At 43.6% G+C, this 22,156-nt stretch overlaps 1 protein-coding gene across 2 annotated transcripts in view; it reads left to right on the top strand.

Annotated features, from left to right (window-relative positions):
• Nucleotides 1–21,612, top strand: part of tln1 (talin 1) — a 74,878-nt gene extending 53,266 nt beyond the window's left edge. For both annotated transcript variants that reach the window (XM_079178967.1, XM_079178966.1), the window contains 16 exons: nucleotides 191–439; nucleotides 2,075–2,194; nucleotides 2,284–2,430; nucleotides 2,557–2,723; nucleotides 4,740–4,923; nucleotides 5,363–5,488; nucleotides 5,908–6,024; nucleotides 6,256–6,441; nucleotides 7,627–7,734; nucleotides 12,719–12,824; nucleotides 14,726–14,850; nucleotides 15,158–15,283; nucleotides 16,125–16,187; nucleotides 16,274–16,456; nucleotides 19,651–19,776; nucleotides 20,024–21,612. In XM_079178967.1, the coding sequence (XP_079035093.1) occupies nucleotides 191–439; nucleotides 2,075–2,194; nucleotides 2,284–2,430; nucleotides 2,557–2,723; nucleotides 4,740–4,923; nucleotides 5,363–5,488; nucleotides 5,908–6,024; nucleotides 6,256–6,441; nucleotides 7,627–7,734; nucleotides 12,719–12,824; nucleotides 14,726–14,850; nucleotides 15,158–15,283; nucleotides 16,125–16,187; nucleotides 16,274–16,456; nucleotides 19,651–19,776; nucleotides 20,024–20,158 (2,268 nt within the window). In that variant the 3' untranslated portion in view covers nucleotides 20,159–21,612. The remainder of the gene's footprint in view (nucleotides 1–190; nucleotides 440–2,074; nucleotides 2,195–2,283; nucleotides 2,431–2,556; nucleotides 2,724–4,739; nucleotides 4,924–5,362; nucleotides 5,489–5,907; nucleotides 6,025–6,255; nucleotides 6,442–7,626; nucleotides 7,735–12,718; nucleotides 12,825–14,725; nucleotides 14,851–15,157; nucleotides 15,284–16,124; nucleotides 16,188–16,273; nucleotides 16,457–19,650; nucleotides 19,777–20,023) is intronic.
• The last annotated feature ends 544 nt before the right edge of the window (nucleotides 21,613–22,156 follow it).

The following is a 22,156-nucleotide window of genomic DNA, read 5'->3' as shown; positions in this document are numbered from 1 at the left end:
AGACCTTCTTTGGCTTAACATATTCAGAGAGACGAGATCACCCTATGTTCTGTCCTCTCTTCACTGGTTACTTAAAATGCATGCTTTTAAAAAAGCCTTTTATTAATATAAGCCCACCTGCACTACTTTTTATATGGCCATTGTTTGAATGGTCTGGTTGAACATTTGAAATGTCTTTTCCTTTCTCCAGGCAGCACACATGCAGGAGGCTCTGGAGGAGTCCGTGCAGATGATGAAGGAAGCAGTAGATGACTTGGGTGCCACTCTGGCTGAGGCAGCCAGCGCAGCGGGTGCTGTGGGTGGCATGGTGGACTCCATCAATGGTGCAATCAATAAAATGGAAGACACGCCTGCTCTTGAGCCTGAAGGCACCTTCGTGGACTACCAGACTACCATGGTCAAGACAGCCAAGGCCATAGCTGTCACTGTGCAGGAGATGGTAAGTTTTGATAGTCATCCAATGGCCTAATTAGTTCCGGTAACTGAAATAAAGTTGAATATATGAAAAAAAGGTTCCACCCCTGGGCAGTACTAGTCCAGTACCTACCCATTTATACACCGCATGATGGCACAGCCTGCAGAATACATTTGGGGTTAAGTGGAGACAGGGATCGAACTGTTGATCCTCTGATTGAAGGACGACCCTGCTCTACCACTGAGCCACAGTCCCTTCATGTTATGTGTATCAGACCCCACCCCTGGGCAGTACAAGTCCCTCCCTAATATGTGTATCATGCCCCATCCTTGGACAGTACAAGCCCCTCTCTGTTTAGTGTCGCAGGCCCCGCCCCTGTTATCTACATGAGGATCGGTCCCCTGGGGCCCGATTAGGCTCTAATGTCCAGCTAGTTTGAGAGAGATGGTGGGACTAACGTCCTATTCAGGAGCCATTGTTTAGTATAATCTTGTTTGATAACTGCACAGAGAAATAACACAAGCAGCCGATCACAATGGATGCTGTTTTGCTGTAGAGAGTCTAAGGACGGTAAAGTGTATCATGTATAGCTCTGTAGACTGCTGACGGTGACCTGCTAGTCATGCTAGCTCCTGCAGGTTGTGTCTATCAGCCTAGCCCACTATTTCCTGCCCCCTCCTGCTTTTGGCCACACCACGCAAGTAAATCTGGCCAGGTAGATTTGGTCTGACTGCATCATCAGGCCCCGCCCTGTTGCAATCTAAGCTCCACCCTTTTGACAGTTTATGGCCTTGCCCACTGTGAAAGTGTCCGGGGCGCTTTAATGTATAAGATGTGTGGTTTGAGGACCAACATTGTGAAAATAGGGTTTAAATGTTTTGGGATTTTTTTTGTTTAAAGATATCGGGTGGATAGGTTTTGATGTCATTTCATAAACCAGCACAGGATCATTCATGACCAGTGTCAGGATGAGTAACTAGTTATATGTACATGTGTGTTATGTACTTAAATTACAAAATAAATGTAATTGTGATCAGTTACTGAGAACACATGTGTAATTACTTTACAGTTACTAATCAAAATGTTGGTGATTACAAATATATTATTTTTGGTCTAAAGCGAATATATAGAATATTATAACATTCATTCGATCTTAATGAAGTTCTTACTTATTACATTGTAACAGGGTAGCTTGTAATCTGTTACTCATTACTTTTCAAAAGTAGCCTTCCCAACACTGACCAATGTTATGTCAAACTAATAAGAACAGGAAATGTTTGAGTCATGAAATGTATTATATCCTTTATAGATTTATTGATTGAAGAGTAAATCAGCTTCATGTGAATGAGTGATATATACATAATAAAACAATAATTCACTTTATTTGTACTGCCCAAAATCACAAATTGGCCTCAGAGGGCTTTACATTCTGTACGGAATACAACATCCTCTGTCCCAGGACCCTCCATCAAAAACATTCTAACAGGGGAAACAGAGGAGGATCACTCTATCAAGTGTGAAAGATGTCCTGTGCACAGGATGAACGTTCAGTGTTGTTTCTTGTTATTATTTTATTATCAGTATTTGTGATTTGTTTCTTTTATAATCTACCTGGTGAAAACCTAACAGATACTCAACTGTTGTGGTTTCTCTCCTCAGGTGACCAAGTCTAACACCAACCCTGATGACCTTGGGGGATTGGCCAACCATCTTACCAATGAGTTTGGAAATCTTGCAAATGAGGCCAAATATGCAGCCGTGACTGCAGAGAATGATGAAGTAAATAAAACCAGCCGTCCTTTGAGAGACACATCTCGCTTTACATCTTTTTGGTGCTGTTTTTCAAACATGTCTTTGTTTGTGTCCAGATTGGTTCTCACATTAAGAAGCAGGTGGGTGAGCTGGGTTTCAGCTGCACAGGTCTGGTGACCAAAGCTGGAGCTCTGCAGTGCAGCCCCAACGACTCGTTCACCAAGAAAGAGCTGATTGAAAGCGCACGCAAAGTCTCAGAGAAGGTCAGAGCTCACCCAACCACTCTACGACTTGTTTCACTCACTGTTACTTTACTAGTTCAAATGGAATACCTTCACTAGATATGCACAGTCAGTCCAACTTCCACTCATAACTCCTTCTTCTTGCAGGTCTCCCATGTGTTGGCGTCCCTGCAGGCAGGTAACCGTGGCACCCAGGCCTGCATCACAGCAGCCAGCGCTGTGTCTGGAATCATTGCCGACCTCGACACCACCATCATGTTTGCCACTGCTGGTAGTCTGAACAGAGAGAACGCAGAGACCTTCGCTGACCACAGGTACTACAGACCCTCCTGTAAAAGAGTTCAGTATCCCTGTAAGGAAAATAGTATGATGTCATAGATAAAGCAAAGCAAAGAATCACTGGGTTGGGGAGTCGACCATATAACTCATTCATTACAATTACATTTCTTGAAGTTAACCATCACTAATAACATTTTTTTATTTGAAAAGACAATATTAGCTCAAAGGAAATTCATCAACTCCATTTTCACTATTTTCATTTCCAGGTTCCCAGCCTGTGAATCTGCCAAATCTAACAGAATTAAAGAAATAAAGAAAGAAAGAAATACAAAATGCAAAATGCATGACCACATTTTAAATTCTACTTTCATTTTATTTATGGCACTATTGTGGTATTGAACTGCAGATGGTTATTGTATGGGTTATTTAGATCTCAAATATAATTGCGCACTATTACGCAGAGAAAACATGGTGGCCGTCGGATCCTCGGCATGTCCAGAAAAGTGAAGATAACTTAAAGAGTCATCATCTCTATTTGCGCTGCTGTTCACATGTGAACCTCTCCAGGACATGGACTGTGTATAGAGATGGACGCCGCTGCTCCACTTCCTCCCACTGTATAAAATCAAAATATCACAGATCTGGGCGCTGCCATCTCACACTGATGATGTCATTTGGAGCCAGAGTCTGCGTAGTAGTGATTAGGTGATGGAGCCGCAGTATCGAGGTCCCGCCCTTACACCCTCCCGACCCAATCACAAGAGGAGCACTGCCACAGCTCGTTAGTGTGAGAGCCACCTAGCTGCTGTGCTTAACTGAGGTTAGCGCCACAGTAGCTGTTTGTCTAGAATGACTACTACAACTAACCATGATGTCTCTATAAATACCTGATGCATGTATTATTACTCAGACTCCTACGTGTCCATTATGAACAGAAACAAATGAACCTGTGAACACACATCAGCGTGGTAGGAACTACCTAACATTTTGTTGGTGGTGAAGTGAACTCTGTGCCGCACCTTTTTCTGTATTAACTGAGGCTGTAGGTCATATTAGACTCCAATGTTTTAAAGTCAGCTGGAAGTGACAGTATTGTCCTGACTGGATCAGAGATTGTACTGATATTGATCCAGTGAGGACAATACTGTGGAGGAGTGTGGTCATTTAAATTGTTAATATCTATTGTATATTTTTGACTTCTTACAGTTGAATATATATAGAATATATCTATGGTCAGGTATTTGTGTTAATATGGCTAATGAACAAGCCACAAGCCAAGCCGGCTACTTAAATTTCACAAAGCATCTGTGTAAGAGTGGTAAATGTACTTGTATATCTCTGTTCTAGTCGTCCGACCACTCAAAGCACTTTAACGCTACGTGTCATCATTCGCCCAAGGACACGTCGACATGGACTAGAGCAGGCTGGGGATCAAACCGCCAATCTTCTCATTTTTAAATGAGATTTTATTAGAGTCGTCATATACGTATACATGTAATGAAATGTAACTTGGACGTAATGAAATGGAGCAGTTAGGGGTTCAGTGTCTTGCTCAGGGACACTTCGGCACAGGACTGGTAGCAGCCAAGAATCAAACCGCCGACCTTGCGGTTGCCGGACGACCCTCTCTACCCATTGAGTCATTGAGGGACAACAGGCTCTACCTTCTGAGCCGCAGTGTTGATGTATTACCAAGAATGTATAGTATTGATTTTCCCTATGTCCTTCTGACCGGGCAGGAGGGACATCAATAATAAATCTTACACCAACAGTTTGGTAAAGAATCTTAAAAATGAACAGGAATTACTATTCAGTTGTAAATCTTTTTAATGCAGCAACAAATTTGTCAAAATGTTGGAGGAATTTAAATCCCAGACTATAATGTATATAGCATATAATCATAGAATTGAATGGAATAGATCGGCCCCATTGTGTCGGCCTGATAGTGTTATCACTTGCACTATTAAATGCTGTATAATATCATCTGTTATGATATGTCCGTCCCAGTTTCATGTTGCTTATTATTGACTTTGTGACCTTTCTGTGTGCAGAGAATACATCCTGAAGACAGCCAAGGCGCTGGTGGAGGACACCAAGCTGCTGGTGTCTGGTGCTGGAGCCAGTCAGGAGAAACTGGCTCAGGCTGCCCAGTCCTCCGTGTGCACCATCACCAAACTGGCTGATGTGGTCAAACTGGGAGCTGCCAGCCTGGGTTCTGAAGACCCAGAGACTCAGGTAGAACAGCAGAAAACATGGCAGCTGTGTTTGTCTTCACTAATCCCCTAAACTGAAGAAAAGTGGATGAAAGGCAACATGTAGAAATAGACTTCCAAGGGCAGCTAAAAAATGTAAATGCAAATAACAAACGGATGCATTCTTAAAGAAAATTAATAGTATGGAAAAAAAATGAAAGGTACAAACAGAACAAAAATATATCCAAAGATAGAGATGCTCATTTTCTCCTAAACAATTTTTACGTTTAGGGAGCAAGCTGGCGTTGATATTATTAATGCTGAGTTCTATATATCCTCTTCTATATCCTTGATATCCTCTGAAGGACACACATCCAGCACACCAACCAGGACACAGCTGCTCCTCTAGGTGTCTAGGTGCACTCACCTGCCCTGTGAGGGCATCACATTAACGTGTACGGTACTGGTTCTGCATTCTACAGGTGGTCCTGATCAATGCAGTGAAAGATGTGGCCAAAGCTCTGGGCAACCTCATCAGCGCCACCAAGGCGGCTGCGGGCAAACCTCATGACGACCCCAGCATGCTGCAGCTGAAGAGCTCCGCTAAGGTAAGTCACATGACACGAGATGAAGACGTGCGGAGCACTGCTGTGCTGCACCACAGCAGTGCTCCGCCTCACGCGGGGGGGGGGTAGGAATGAGAACAACTGGACGATCGCTGGGATGCACTGGGACGGGGTTTCAGATGCTACTTGACCAGCAGAGAAGCACTTTTGAAACATATCGACACCTTTAATGGAGCACTCGTTAAGGCTCACATTTTTAATCGTATGTTGCATACCGTTGAACCACACTGCATGTTACATAGAGACTTGAAAACAACCATTTCAACAACAGTATTATTTCAGTGGTAGGTCTGCATTTTGAAAATCACTGTGACGTTTATCACTGTACGATGCATCAGTGAGCCCTTTTCTTTCGCCATCAGTCTGCTCTATAGCCTTATGATGTTACTTGGCTGCTGTAGGTGATGGTGACCAATGTGACGTCCCTCCTGAAGACGGTGAAGGCAGTAGAGGATGAAGCCACAAAGGGGACCAGAGCTCTGGAGGCCACAATTGAACACATCAAACAGGAGCTGGCTGTGAGTACTCACACTCTTCAAATGGACTCTTGTCAATATATCACTGCTAACATTTGGAATAGTTGTCCTTTTACTACCCTAACCAGTAGAAGAAGCTGTACCTAGTACCAACTGAAACCAGAATCCTTCCAGCGAGAAGGATTCCCGTTCAGGGCTCCCCGCTGTAGCATCCATTGTTGGATGAAAGAACTCGTTTGGGTTTTTAACAGTCCCCTGGTTTTTACCACACAGGTGTTCAACAGCTCTGATCCACCACCAAAGACGACCACGCCAGAGGAGTTCATTCGCATGACTAAAGGCATCACCATGGCAACAGCAAAGGCAGTGGCTGCTGGGAATTCTTGTCGTCAGGAAGACATCATCGCCACGGCCAACCTCAGCAGAAAGGCCATCGCTGAGATGCTGCACTCCTGCAAGGTACACAGCAGACAGAGACACAGTCAGCTATGGTGGGTTTTATCAACAAAAAAAACTATGGGATTTAGAAATAACATTTTGACATTAAAGTTACAGTGAGGAACTTTAATCTGCTTCTGAAACAGTCTCAGTTTAGTCCTGATCCTCTATAAGACCTCCATCAGTAAACGAGACCATCAGAGAGAAGATGGTCTATTTCTATTTAGTTCATCTTAATGCTCGTCATCGGTGCCACTGGGTCGGGTCAGATGAAGTCACGCAGGTTCACCAGAAACTCCTTCAGGTCAGACTCCAGGGGGGCCTCCAGCAGAGACCAGTCCACCGTGGACAGACCCAGATCCTCCAGCAGAGACCAGTCCACCGTGGACAGACCCAGATCCTCTAGCAGAGACCAGTCCACCGTGGACAGACCCAGATCCTCTAGCAGAGACCAGACAGACCCAGATCCTCCAGCAGAGACCAGTCCACCGTGGACAGACCCAGATCCTCCAGCAGAGACCAGTCCACCGTGGACAGACCCAGATCCTCCAGCAGAGACCAGTCCACCGTGGACAGACCCAGATCTGGCTTCACTGCAGCCTCTGACCTGCAGTCGGAGGAGTCGTGTGCTGCTCCTCCTCCAGGAGCAGAGCTCGTCCTTACTGCTCCGCTGGTGGGGCCGCCATAATCCTCACAAAATGAGAGTTCCTTGTAACATCAGGAGGATGCAGGCATAATTATTGTTACTTACCGCCCATCTCTAACTGGACCACCGCGCTACTTATTGTATCCCTTGATCACTACTCTTTAGCGCACAGATGTTCATAATGTCTGTACTGAATTCTGATTTCTAAACTACACAGTGGTTTTAAGGACTTACCCATATATTTAATCATTATATTCGCTGTTAATAAGCTGTGTCTGGACCAAATCACCAACTCCATTTTGCATTACTGTCGTACTGTATTCTTCTCCTATCTTTGGTACAAAGTAACATTGGTATAATATAACATTTCAGTCAGGTTGGTAAAGTTTCTTCTCAACTTCTTAATCTTTGTACCGACCCAACTCCAAAAAATATTTCACTAATTCTTTTACATAAGACCAAATTATTTTGTCTTTATAAGTATAAACATTTTGACATGTAAAATGGCCGACATCCGGTCAGTGTTAGTTCACTGGATTTCTGTCTGTTTGTCCTCTCAGCAAGCTGCCTACCACCCAGAGGTCAGCAAGGAGGTCCAGATGAGAGCCCTGCGCTTCGGCAATGAATGTGCTTGTGGGTACCTGGGACTGCTGGAGCATGTGCTGGTGGTAAGACTTCTTTACCCACATTCATGAATACACACACTAACACACACTGTACTATCAGCAGTTTTCAATGCTCAGAGTAGCAGAAGAAGCTGAAATGAGGGGATGATTAGAATGAACAGCAGGAGCCACTATGAAGAAAAGTGAAAGAACAAATCATTCAAAAAAAGAACATTCAAAACTCCACAGCACTATTAAATGACTTCTTTGGCTTTTGGAGGTCCAATTTAAAATACATCATGTCCCAAATTGTAGTGATGTAGCTTTGTTCTTCATTGTGACTGAGGATCAGATCATAAACAGCCAACAGCAGGCTCAGTAGAGGTGTGGTCTGTAGGAACAGTTTGTGTATACTGTTCAACAATACACCGGGTCCCCTCAACAAGACAGAGAGAGAAGGAGGATGAATGACATCACATCATCGTAGTGGACAGGCTCCCAGCAGGTGTGACCTGCATTGGACCGGCCCCCCCCCTGAGAGTCAGGTGGGGGCTCCAAAGCAAGTAGCTCCGTCCTTAAAGCAAAGCAAAGAACTAAATCAAATAAAGAGCTGGAAGGTGGTGAAAAGAGGTGGAGGAAAGAAGCAAAAAGAAAGTACATCATCTTACATGTCCACCAACATGTTGGTAAGACTTCCTTGTCTATAATGTATGATAAACATACTGATAATGCTTTATAATCTGCCTATAACACTGTATAATTACAGTTACAAGCACTCATAAATATCCATATTGCTGGATAACAATGATCACAACACATTATAGAGCATTTTATAATAATACTTCATAATGGCTGGTCACTCACTGACATGTGTTTGTATGTTATAAATACCACTGATGAAATCTATAATTATCTTTTTTTATTGTAATCGTTATAATTTGCCTATTCCTCAGGAATTTCATTACTTTACTTAAAGCACCCAATGACCACTAAGAGTACCTTATAATCATCTTATAATGTATTATAACAGTGATTATAATGCATCAGATTATAATGTCTTACAATTACAATTATAATTCATTGCAACACATGACAGTGAGTGATTGACGGTTCTTACAGACATTCCTTGTTTTATAGTTGATAAAGACTCATTTGGACTAGCAGCTCAGTGGTCTACTCATTAGTAGTACATGTGTAGGAGCATGTGTCTGCAGAGCAGTGGGAGGCATTGGCATGCAGGAACTCAACCAATGACACTCTAGTGGGCATGTTTTTAGGAAACGTTCGACTGCCCTCTCATCCGCATGCTACACGTCCTCTTTCACAGCCATTGGCCTGTTATTTACTGACCGTGAAGACCCGCCCTACTCTGCCTCTGATTGGCTAGTACTCGTTTCCTTCTCGGCAGAGTTTAAGTTTATAGCTGATTACCAAGATTGGTGGTCAGGTTGGTTGGATCGATATTTTCAACTCGGACGTGGATGTTTTCATCAGGAGGACAGTTTATTGTGCAGTGCTCGCATACAGAATTACAATGGAAAGAGACAAAATAAAGTAATAGATCCGTTAGAGTAACGTTTTGATGTGCTGTCTTAATAAAACGTACTGTTGATAAAGCACACTGATTAACAAGAACATTTAACACTGGCACTTCATATCAAAAAGATGGCCGACCACTGCTCTACAGCGTCTCATAGAAATAGCTGAAACAAACTTAAAATAATGTGTAATACCTCATTCATTTTGTTCTACTTTCGACTCAGAAAGTGATCACTGTGCAGATCATTAGCATTCAAAAGAGAGCACATGAAACCTGAAACCTTCACGGTCACATCCTCTGAGTGTTGCTGTATTCACACGCTGGCGCTCTGCACCTCACACAGCAGTAGTACTTCCTGTGAGAAGCCACTATGAGCAGTGTTCCTCATAAAACGCTGTGATTGGCCCGGCTGTTTTAAGGGTATGCACTGAGTAATGTCATTGACCTGCACACATGACCTTTCTGCTGCTCATTGTGGTAGTGCTTTTAAAATAGAGCCCTAAAAGCAGTGAGAGAAGACACACACCCGTATGGTCACTGTCTTTATTTGCAGCAGCACCCTGCTCTACTCTTTAACACCAACACACATTAACACCAAGGCCCTGCCCTGTACCATAGCCGCCTGTATCTGTGAACTGGTGGACAGTGTCACTTGAGCAGTGTGGGGGGCGGGGCTTGCTCAGTGGCTCCTCAGTAGTGCTCATAGCTATACATCTCAGTATACAGTCATTGCAGGAGCCCTGGGATCACACTGGAAGCCTTCTAGCAATGACTCGACCAGTTTCACATCCCATCAATCCGCAGCCTTAAATGCCACTGAAGCACAAATCTGTTCATCCGTCAGTTGTCTCCAAAATATCTTAAAATGTGCAATCCAACTTGCTTAAGCCTTTTAAAATGTTTTGCTGCATGCTGTCGATACGATATCAGCTGTCATGTGTTTGATGACCTCTTTTCTTTCCTTTTCCCATCGCTCTGTCAATGTTCCTTTAAACTTGTGGCTCACTGATGTCGGTGCAAGCCGGTGAGTACGCCACATGAATGACCTGCACAAGTGTGGCGCTGCATTGGTTGAATGCTTCACTGAATACTGAATACCACAACAATGCTGCGGAGTCCCGGCAGACCTGCTCTGTTTATGGACAGGAGAAGAGGGGGGAGGGCAGCTTTTTATATAAACTACACTAAAGGAATCTGACTCAGTGGGAGGTGTTTGAATGCAACCTGAGACAGTCAAATCTAATTCTAGCCTGATGTTAGACTCCACAGTCACACTGATTACTGAATGTCTCTGTTCTGACCATTCAGAGGTGGAAAGACCAGATCACACGCAGGGTTTCAATTACAGGAGAGATTGGGGGTCTGATGGGGTGGGGGCAAACATTTATATATTCTTTTTACCTGTAATTGCAATAAAATATCAAAGTGGACCGTACCGTTTCCTAAGCTTGACATTAGTGGTACAGAGTCATCATTGCAGTGACTCTGTAGGTTCATGTCAGTAGCCAACTATCTACCTAGCTCCCTTTACACCCTGGAGGACAAGTTGACTCCCTGCATTGCCGGTTTGGTCATTTCCCAGTGGAACACAGTAAGGGCTGTCCCACTCTCCATGCCTCGGTGCTGTTTGAGAGCTGCCTGGCTCAGAGCAGGTCAGCCTGATCATTAAACTGCAAACTTTGTGTTGGCTCACTAATTCTGAACCTTGGAATGATTATCATTGTACTCATTCAGCCGAGTGTTCCTGCAGTATTCGGATTGAGGAGAACCGTTAGTGCCTCTTAAGTGTGAGGGCAGTTGTCCATGATAATCAATGGTGGCCAATCCCTCACTTTACCGTCACATATTCCACCAACGATGAAGGGCGGCTGGAGCCCACACATACACTGTCAATGTGAGCACACGACCACCCCCCCCTCGGGTCTTACCAGAGGGCGTGGCATCCCTTCGCACAGAATGAGGTTGGTTCATTCCGCTGAATACAACAGTCCTTGTTTCGGGGTGGTCAGCTGTCTGAGGTAGTCCACTTTATTGTCCAGGGATCCTGTGTTTGGTCAAATCCTTCCTCTGAGGACTTCTTGTCCATGTTGACTAAGAGTTTAGGAAGCCTTAACACAATCGTAGAGAACTGTTCAAATGCCTCTGAGAATAATATCCTTGAGTTATAAACGGGTAGATATTTGTTCTCATTCAGAAGTATCTGTGAATATGAGTAATGTGAGGTCCCGCCCTCTGAAGGTTGGAACAGAACAACAGACCTGCTGATCGTGTTGCTCAGTGAACCGGTTTGCTTTTTACTTCATAGCATCACAGATGAATGAACCTTTTTCTAGACTTGGTGCATGTTGTATTTGTGTAAGACAGAACATTGTCTGATTGGTGGAGCTCAGGTTAAAGTGTGTGTGTGAGTGTCAGTATGTTGGTGTGTTTGTGTTTGCCCGTGGCATTTGTTTGGCCCGCTGCATGCGTTCCTGTGCAGTTAGGTCCTCTCTCTTCTCATGACAACACATCTGAATAAACTTGAGCTGGGCATGGGCTGAGCCCTGTTAATGCCTTGCACCTGTCACACACTGCTCCGACCTGAATACTGCATGTCCACCTAGGACAGTCGGAGGACACATACCAGAAACCCAAACCCATCTGAGCACCAACAAATCAAACTAGTCTGCCATTATTTTCATTGAATTGTGAGACGGGCCTGTCATTAGTAGAAGTTGACTCGTTTAGTTCTACATAATGAATGTAGGTGTGTGAGGCAATAATGTTCTCCTACAGATACAAAGCCTCCTCCAATTCCAGCATGAAGTCTCACTTAATCAATGATGTCGCCATATAGGCAGGGGAGAGACTGTGTGTTCTCATGAGGGAAACCACTGAAACACTAAACATTAGAGAGGCAATACTTCCTAAAGACTGTGTGTGGTTGCTACTCAAAGAGGATAGTTCAGTATGCCCCACTTTAAGGGCACATAGGTTCATCTCCTGACATCACAGTGAGATCTCACCTTCATGGCTACAATTCTGTGTATGCACCTGTCAAAGACAGAGAAATGCTTACTGTGCACATTATTTTCATCACATTCAGAGAGCTATGCGTACGCTGTCCGTTTATAGATCTCTATCCCTGTGGAACTGTGAGTACTTGGATGGGCCTGATTCCCATCACTTCTCCTGTCTGCACCAGTCTGTCAATAACCAGAGCGACAAGAGACGTGATGTTTCACTGCCCTATTTATCATATTAACCCCAGAGCACTCTGAAGTATGTGGGAGGTGTTCCTGTAATCACAAATTCATGTGTGGGAAATGGAATATGTGCGTGCACGTCGTTTCTTCATGGCCACCATGATTAACACTTAATGTAGTTTCTTTCCCAGTGTCAAGCAGCACACGTGTACACAGATACAACATGCAGTGCAATACTATCGTAGCCTCAGTTATGCAAGAGGAGAATGTAAAAGAAAAAGGTTGAATTAAAGGTTGTGACTTTTTTCCCCATCACCCGCAGATCATCCAGAAGCCCTCTCATGATCTGAAGCAACAGTTGGCCAACTACTCCAAGCGCGTGGCAGGCTCTGTCACCGAGCTCATCCAGGCTGCCGAGGCCATGAAAGGTATCTTAACCTTTGACCTCTTCAGCAGAATGACAGCAGAACCAAACTGCATTCCTTAGGGTGTCTCTTCCTCTCTCCATTTACGTTTAATGGTGTCAGAGTTCTTAATGATCCTTCTAAATGGGTCTGGATGTAGCTGACAACACCAACCCCTGCCAGACATTGGTCACCAATAGTGAACTTATATCATGGTAGTAAGACAATTACAAGTGTCATACATAAGTTAATGGCAGTTAAGAAACGGTACTGATGTACAATATCAAATAAGAAATTACAATAGATGGTTTTTAAGCCACTTCGTAAAAAACAACCTGTGGAAGCGTCAAAAAGGGCAGACAGTACGGCTCTGCACTAGACCGTCTGAAATAGCCCATCAGGTCTTATTTAGAGCACTTCATGCAAATGAGCCCTGACAGTGATCTGAAGTAGGATTAGAACTTACTCCCTGTAGAGTTCTACAGTTTCACACAGCTCTGTTCTGGGATCCCCCCCTCTTAAGAGTCAAGTACAAATTACATTGAACCCAAGGCGATTCCATGAATGCATCATCTGTCAAATGGAGGGAAAGTCATCCTCAGAGCTTTATATCACAGATTATCGTCCCTCTGCTCCAGTTGAAGAGACAATCTGAACCCTGCTGGCCCACCAGTGATCAATGTCCAATCTTTCCTGTCTCAGTCCCTTCAAACACCTTATCCAATCTATTGAGTTCAGCCTTCTACTGTGTAATCACCTGAGGTTAGTAGAAAGGGTCTACTTAATGACAACCTGTAAATCAGATGAACAGCAGAAGATATGAAATGCTGCTGAAATGTATACAATTCATTGAAATATCAGCTAAGTAACTTTACACATTTTATTTTTGTAACCACATACAGGAGGTCCTGATTTTGATTACTGTATTGGGTTAATGAGCATGATATATTGATATGTTAATCATATCCTGGGAATGTGATGCAATCAGAGAGGTAGTTTCACCATCACTTTGAACGACAATATGGAAACCTGGAGTTAGTGCTGCTTCTATGACAACTTGTGTATTTGGCCTTTTGGCTGGTCACCTATGGATGCAGTGCATATCTATAAGTAAATATGCACTGCATACTTTGCATTACCTAGAAAAACATTCAGCTAGAAGACTTTGCAGTTGGACAATAAGAGACACAGGAGAGACACAAATGGCTAAGAGGTTCTTTAGCCTCAGAGCTTAGTGAATCTGGAACAGGATCCAAGTGGAAAGTGCCTATTGGAACCTTACCCCGTTGACACTGAAGAACCTTAATGCGAAGTTCTCTAGGGTTTGCTATTAGTCCCTCATGGCAACAGAGACTGTTTGTGATACACTGGGAGCTGTACAGTTAAATAATAATGTAAATATGCAATGTTTAGATAGTGATGGCTGCTGATTTATGTGGGATGATCTGCTCTCCTTTTGCTTTTCTATAATAGAGCACATTCTAGGTTATTAGGCCATACTGTGTGTTCATGTTTGATAACCGTGCCGCTCAGTGAGGAATGATTATTCTGTACTAATGTTTAAAATCTCCACTCGCTCACTAGTACACAATGTTAATTAAAGAAATACTTTCATTAGTAAATAATTAAATGCAAAAATGAAAGCATATGCCTGTCAACGGCTCTCAACATGGCGACAGCTGAGCCGGCAGCTAACAGCTAACAGCTAATGGTGCTAACAGTGCAAACAAAGGCACCAGTGCTGATAGTGCTGAAGGCCCACTGCGTTCTGAAAAGAGTTTCCAGTGGCTTGCGCTCTGAATATCGTATAGAGAACCTTTAAGTATCAGAACTGATCAGGTCTGATACTGTGAGCCATATTGTCATTACCACTGCACAATATTCAGCTAGTGGAAAATGGTGTTGGGTGTTTGTGTGTGTTGCAGGCACAGAGTGGGTGGACCCCGAGGATCCCACTGTCATCGCAGAGAACGAGCTGTTAGGAGCAGCGGCAGCTATTGAAGCAGCTGCCAAGAAACTGGAGCAGCTGAGGCCCAGGACCAAACCCAAGGTTAGAGGGCTTTTTACAGAGCAGCAGCAGTCCCAGTGTGCCTGTTAACCTCACTGCAGGGTCACATACTGTATGTGTGCTGCACGTCTTGCGGCCTGTTAGCGCCTCACACCATGAATGATGGCTGTCTCACGGGCCTTACCCTCTTAGCATTTTATATGCATCCATTTCTATGTGTTTGTGGACCCCAGCTTTTCCTATGCTGTAGAACTGTTCACTTTCTGTCTGAATGATTGTTCCACAGATCATCGCAGCCCTGTACCACAGCGTGTTTATTGACTGTTGCTTTCCCCTCTCTTGTAAACAGGAGGCAGATGAGAGCTTGAACTTTGAGGAGCAGATTCTGGAGGCAGCCAAGTCCATTGCAGCTGCCACTAGTGCTCTGGTTAAAGCTGCCTCAGCAGCACAGAGGGAGCTGGTGGCTCAAGGGAAGGTACGTCTCAACAATGCCAGCAACATTTAAACCTCTGAGTTTCTCCTCATAATTTGCCACAGAGAACCCAGAACATGGTTATATGGTAACACCTTGTAGTATGTTTTGGGAGCACACCTTTCTTCCCACCAGAACATGTTTGTTTGTTTTAGTAGAAACTTGAGAACCTGAAACTGAAGCTAGACAACCCAGTCGGTTGGTTGTGGGCTCTCTAGATCAGAACACATTCAACAAGCCATTCAGATTTGGCTCTCCTTCCTCATTAGAATACACCGCCCACAGGATGAGAGCTACCTCTGCAAAGGTGAACCGTACTTTTCTCACAAGCCAATCAGAGCAGACTGGGCTTTTTGGGGAGGGGCTCTGAAAGAGACGGGAACTAAGACAGAGTGTTTCAGACAGAGATATATATATATATATATATATATATATATATATACAGACAGGTACATTCAGACACAGTATGAGAAAGAGAATGTGTTTTTTGAAGATTAAAACATGTAAACATGTTCTAGTAGAAACCCTAAATACAAGTATGAAAATTAGCATGACACGTCTCTTTTAAGGGGAACAGACAATACAATGTGGCACTGATGCATGCAGATTCTGCATGGCCCATTGGGGCAAAATCCACCATATTGGGCTGTGATGCACAGGAGAACCAGAACCCCAGAAATACAGCCCTCACACTCTTATCTGCTTTCAGACTGATGACGATGGGTTCAGAGATTGAATTTGCCCATCCATGTCATTGTTATCTCCTTATGCTATCCCCGTATGCTTTTGATAGCCATGAATGCTGAAGATTGATGACTCTGAGCCAGTTTTCCTGTATTTTCAGGTGGGAGCGATCCCAGCCAATGCGGCGGATGACGGACAGTGGTCTCAGGGGCTGATTTCAGCTGTAAGTCCTCGCCCTCCGCCTTTATTGAGAATGTTTCAAAGTTCTTAGTTAAACATCTTACCGTCGATGTCTTTGACCCCCCTCAGGCTCGAATGGTTGCAGCAGCAACCAACAACCTGTGTGAGGCAGCCAACTCTGCGGTGCAGGGGCACGCCAGCGAGGAGAAGCTCATCTCGTCAGCCAAGCAGGTGGCAGCCTCCACAGCTCAGCTGCTGGTGGCCTGCAAGGTCAAGGCTGACCAGGACTCCCAGACCATGAAGAGGCTTCAGGTCAGCACTGCGTATTAATGCCCATTAAGCTGCTTCACACACACCCACTTCTGTTTGTTACCCTGGTACCTCAGGACACCGAAAACTGAAAGAACATGAGAGCTCGGTCACCCCTAGAGGTCCAAACATGAAGTCATACTGACTAACAAGTAACTCATTCAGTGGACTCTTTTCAAGGTGTCATCCTGCAGCATCAGCACTACATAGACTCACAGAAATCAAATTGCTGCGACTGCCTATGATGATTTTTCATACTTAAATACTGGCTATACAGAACTTCTACAGGAGTCTCAGAAGATTGCTTTCTTAACAGTTTACCATCAGCAAATGGATCTCACAGTAGATTAGCATTGGTGTTCATGGTAAATCAGATCTCTGCGGTCGGTCTGCTACGCACCGCACCAGAGACTACTGGACTGTTCTGATGCACAGCAGAGATTGATTATCATCTTTCACCAGCTCCAATGAAACCATTTTTGGCGGTTAGTTTTGAAACCAGTTCGGAGTGAAACGTTGCTGGTTTGGGTCTGCACATAACTCCTTGACAATAAGAAAGATATAGGATAAAACCACAACCATCATTTGAATTACCTCAGTATTTTGTACAGTACATCATAACTGTCCCCTTCTGCATTAGTTACCATGGCAACTGAGTTTGTTTGAACTTGAGCCATTTCCTCTAGACTGAAAAGCCAGGGTTAGCTCCAAAGTTAGCTCCCTAACCCTATAATCCTGCTTCGTCAGACTGACATCTGATATTGTGGAATGCATAGCGAGGTCCTCCTCTGCTCTTATGTGTAGACCTACAGTACCTGCTGAGGGAACAATACTCTCCACAACATTAGTCATTCTGCAACAGCTGAGGTTGTTGGGTAGTCTATTAATAGGCTGCAGTTTGAGTGTTTAGGGTTACAGGTGAGCTGCATGATCTGTACAGCTGCTCCATCAGGTTTAGTGTGCTCTATATTCAGCAACGGTAAGAGTGCCTTTAACATACTGCTGCATTTCAGGACCACGACAGGGCTACTCCACAGGTTAAGTAACGCCTTAACATAAAAGTGGGGGACTCGCATGAGACAGATAAAAAGTGAGCAACAGAAGCTGAGATATCCTGACTTTTGGTACTTGGTCTGACCCAAGAGCCAAAAACTCTAGATCCTACATTTCCCATAATGCAATCATTAGAATCTTTTTGGTCGACCCTTCCTGCATAGTAATACCCGCATATTTCAAAGTTGACACCTGCAGTTTGTAACTCAGGCCCTCTGATATCCACGTGAACTTCTAGTGTTCTGAGTTAACCCTGATGACACCACTATGACATCATCAGGATTATTTTGTCAGACACAAGAGACGTGACCCTGTTTTAACACACCGAGCACTGCCCATGACGAGGAACCTCACCTTTATATGTCAAATTGGTGGAGTGCTCCTTTCTTCTTAAGATGCTGATGATGGCAGTAATGCAGCACAGAGGAGTTGCTGCGACCTTTAAGTGTAACTGATGCAGTTAGTCCCAAGACATAACACAAACTACAAGTATCTGCTGTCACCCCATCCACCCAAAAAGACTATATTTAAGGCTGTGAGCACATCAGCCTGCCCAGGCCATCTCATGTTCTCTGATCCAATCAGCAGTGGCTTATCTCCTCCTCTTCTGGGCCTGCAGCTGCCACCACAGTAATTCCCATACATTTATGTGTACAGGAGCTCTGGAAACAATCCACTAGTCCGACCCATGGCACCAGAACTGGAAACATTAGCCCTGATCTATGATTACACCAGCAGCATTTGCTCTCTTCACTCCGCCGCGGGGCTTTTTATGGTTGTATTATCCCGAGTGCTGAGTATTGTACAGTCTCTCTGAGGAAAGGTGGCTGTTTGGACAGTTCCTGATGGCAGCAGCTGGTTCAGGGACAGAACTGACTTACACACTGAGGTACCAGTGTGTTTGGTACCACCCACAACAACGCAATATTCCTAGCAGCCAACCTGGGAGTGTTAACATGGTGTTCCAATGAATTTCAAGATGGTAATCCAAATTGCTAGCCTTGTTCTCACATTAGATAAATGACAATTAAAGGAAGAATTTGACGTGTGTGTGTGTGTGTGTGTGTGTGTGTGTGTGTGTGTGTGTGTGTGTGTGTGTGTGTGTGTGTGTGTGTGTGTGTGTGTGTGTGTGTGTGTGTGTGTGTGTGTGTGTGTTATAACCCCCTGAAAGGGTTCCTGGTAGAACCTTTATAAAAAAAGAACCCTTTATGGTTACAGTTAGCACCTTTATTTCTAAGAGTGTAGAGATCCAGACATGAACAACGACATGTCCCTCTGACTTGCAGTAGTGTCCGTTAGCTGTGAGTGAAATGTGAGCTGCGAGGTCACTGGTGTAGACACCTGTGTTGATTTAAACGGATAAATGAGAGAAAACACGGCTGAAATGAGGCCAGTATAAACGGTCAGAGGGAAACGTACTGGAGGAGCAGTCCCTCAGACAATGGATTTAACCATTTAACAATGGATTTGATGTGCATTTTTTGAATACCAGCCGTTTTATCTCCTGAGACAAACGCTGACAGTTTGGTGTGTGTCCTCTGTGTACAGTACAGCTGATGAAGGGAGCTGCACAGTGTTATGTTGTATGTCAGGGCCAGACTAACAGTAACATTCCAGCCAAAGATAAACCAGCAGAGGATTCACAGTGTCTGATTTCAGTCGCTGGAGCCGCAAAAGGAGAAAACTCCTCTTCGTTACAGCCGAGCTGCCCAATGAGACAAATGTTTGGCTTTGAGTGCAGTTCAGAAGGCCGCGGCTCGTTGCCTTTTACAGTTATCCTCTGGCACTGAGCAGGAAAAAAGCCTGTTATGGTTTTCTCTGAGCCCTGGTGGAGGTTTTCATTGCCTTTCCAGGAATTGCTGTTCACAAGAAGCACAGTTGACGTGTCTGCTGTCTCAAGTCTGCATGAGTCTGTTTCAACATTTACTCAAAGACTAAATCCTGGTCTATGATGAGAAATATATCTGTTAAGATATCTAAATATTATAATTCACCTGCTCTTCCTTTTATTCTTTTGATTTTGATCTTAATGCATGGGCCTTTTACTAGCTTTTAAAAAAAACGTTTTCCTTGTCAGTTTACTGCTTCCAGTGTCAAGAATGACACACTCGACCTCATTGAGTGTAATCCCGTGTGTTCTGCAGGCTGCTGGAAACGCTGTGAAGAGAGCCTCTGATAACCTGGTGAAGGCGGCGCAGAAAGCAGCGTTTGATGCTCAGGATGACCAGGCCGTGGTGGTCAAGAGTAAGATGGTGGGAGGCATCGCTCAGGTGAGTCAAAGGTCCAAATATATACTGCATGTACGTACATACATACCTACTTAACGTAAGTACAGATATAAAAGAAAAATAAACTGTTAACTAGATATACTTTATGAAAAATATATTCTTTTTTGAATAAATAAATGAAAATATAATTGAATTAAACTGTTTTAACATAACCCTGCATGGATGCTTAAGTACTAAATAAATCCTACTTGGACAGCAACACACTGGTTACATATGCGTCGTGTTGCAGATCATCGCTGCTCAGGAGGAGATGCTGCGGAAGGAAAGGGAGCTGGACATGGCCAGGAAGAGGCTGGCCACGATCCGACAGCAGCAGTACAAGTTCCTCCCCTCGGAGCTGCGTGAGGACGGCGAGGAGCAGTGAGGGAGCGCGTGTGAATCCGTGGAATGCTCAGGACCTTCCCCAGCGACATGTAGGGAGAGGAGGCTTCATGCAACATTAGGCAGGCTCTCAATCTGTTCCTGTATTTAATTTTTAAAGTCAAATGATGCCAATGATTATGAATTTTGATAATACAGAAATCCTTATTAAGGTATCTGTGCTTTTGATTATATATGATCAAATACTTTTCAATATATCTGTTTTTTATCTGGATTACATGTCTTTGTTGTGTACGTTATGTGGCTTCATAAAATTGCTAAATCCTGCCAATAAATGTGGCTCGCCCTTCACCGTTAGAACGTACTGTTAGATTTTAGAGGTGTGAAGGCGAGCACCATTAAGCTTTCTATGCAAACTATGCATAATCTATGCAAATGTTCTATGCAGGTGTGTGTGTGTGTGTGTGTGTGTGTGCGTGTGTTTGTTTGTGTGTGAGAGAGAAAGCACGCTTTCTGAGGTCTGTGGTGATCCTCATTGACAGTGATGATATTCAGTATGTTACTTGTCACACTGTTAAAAGCTGAAATAAGGACTATGATAGGACAAGCAGTTTTAAAGATTACATTTTGAAAAAGAATACTTTGCAACGGAACAAATCGGAATGGGGACACATTATTTTTCTAAAGATTGAGCTATGAAATGTATTAAAAAAGTCGCTATGTTAGTAAAAGTGTGTCAGTATTTGGATGTAAGCAGCCACAGTGTTGAAGCCGGGGTTAGATTAGGATACATGTTTGTGTAAAGAGTATGAAGCCATATATTTAACTTCCAGACATTTGACATCATATTCACTATTTGTTTAGTGACTTGCTCCAGTAATGTGTCATCTGTGCCGGTATTTGTGCAGAATACTTTCTAGAGGATTCCTGTCCCAGCACAATCCCATGATGCTCGTCTGTGTCCTGTTAGATATGACTCACACTTTATTTATCATCGCCAAGGGCCTAATGATTGCTCTCTCTCTGGTCCCACTATATCGAGTGCCTTCATAGAATTGATCTAGTATTATAAACTGCTGCCAACCATTTACCCTCGAGACGCACTTCATTCATTACTCAGTTAAATAATTTATCAGAGCATCATTTAAATCCTCCTTTACACCACACACGCCTTTATTTTCTTTACATATTCGTTCACATGGCACAGCTAGAACAGCATGCCTAGTACCACAATGACTGTAATCATACAAAGCCTTCTTTTGTTCACATTTGACTTTATTAAAGCAGCACCACCTCATGGGCACTGTAACAGATTTATATTCAATAAAGCCAGTTTTCAGTGAAACTTGACATCCATTTCTTAACCCTTTGACACTCACTGTTTCACCCTGTTCACGAGAGGAAAAGCCTCATCACCCATACTCTACCAGTTAGTTCATATTGAGCTATATTTTAAATACCTGTTCATAACCAGCATCATTTGCGGATTTAATAAAACATCACATCGGGTCTGTTTTTTTTATTATTCCTGGTTTGCTGAAACTTTGGCTACGCCTTAGTTTTCAATTCAGATTCATTTCTCAGAACACATTATTTTTGTTTGGCCAATATCAGATCCCAGTGTGAACTGGTCTCAGTCCTGAACCGACCAGCACGCACAAAGGAACAATACAAAAAGACATGGAGTGTTTACAGATTCATCAACATTTTAATCCAAATTCTACATTTTTAAATATTCAAACTTCTTTGAAACTTAGAAAAAAATGCCTCCCATCATCCGGAGGAGCTCTGTGTGTGTCATCGAGCTGTGTTCACTGTCTAGCGAGCCACACGTCGGCTGTTTACTACAGCTGTATGAACACCAAACACACTGATTTAGCTGTGATTTAACTGCAATAAACGGACAAAACGGGACGCCGAAATAACTACGTAATGATGCAGATTTGTAAAAAGTGTGAATTCATGTTTTGTTAGTTCTTTCCGCAAGACGACAAGCAAATCACTTTTAAAATGCTTGTTTTCTTAATGGAGCTCGGATCGA

Source organism: Pholis gunnellus (assembly GCF_910591455.1).
Source record: "Pholis gunnellus genome assembly, chromosome: 18".
NCBI lineage: Eukaryota > Metazoa > Chordata > Actinopteri > Perciformes > Pholidae > Pholis > Pholis gunnellus.
This window is presented reverse-complemented; position numbering and strand designations above follow the sequence as displayed.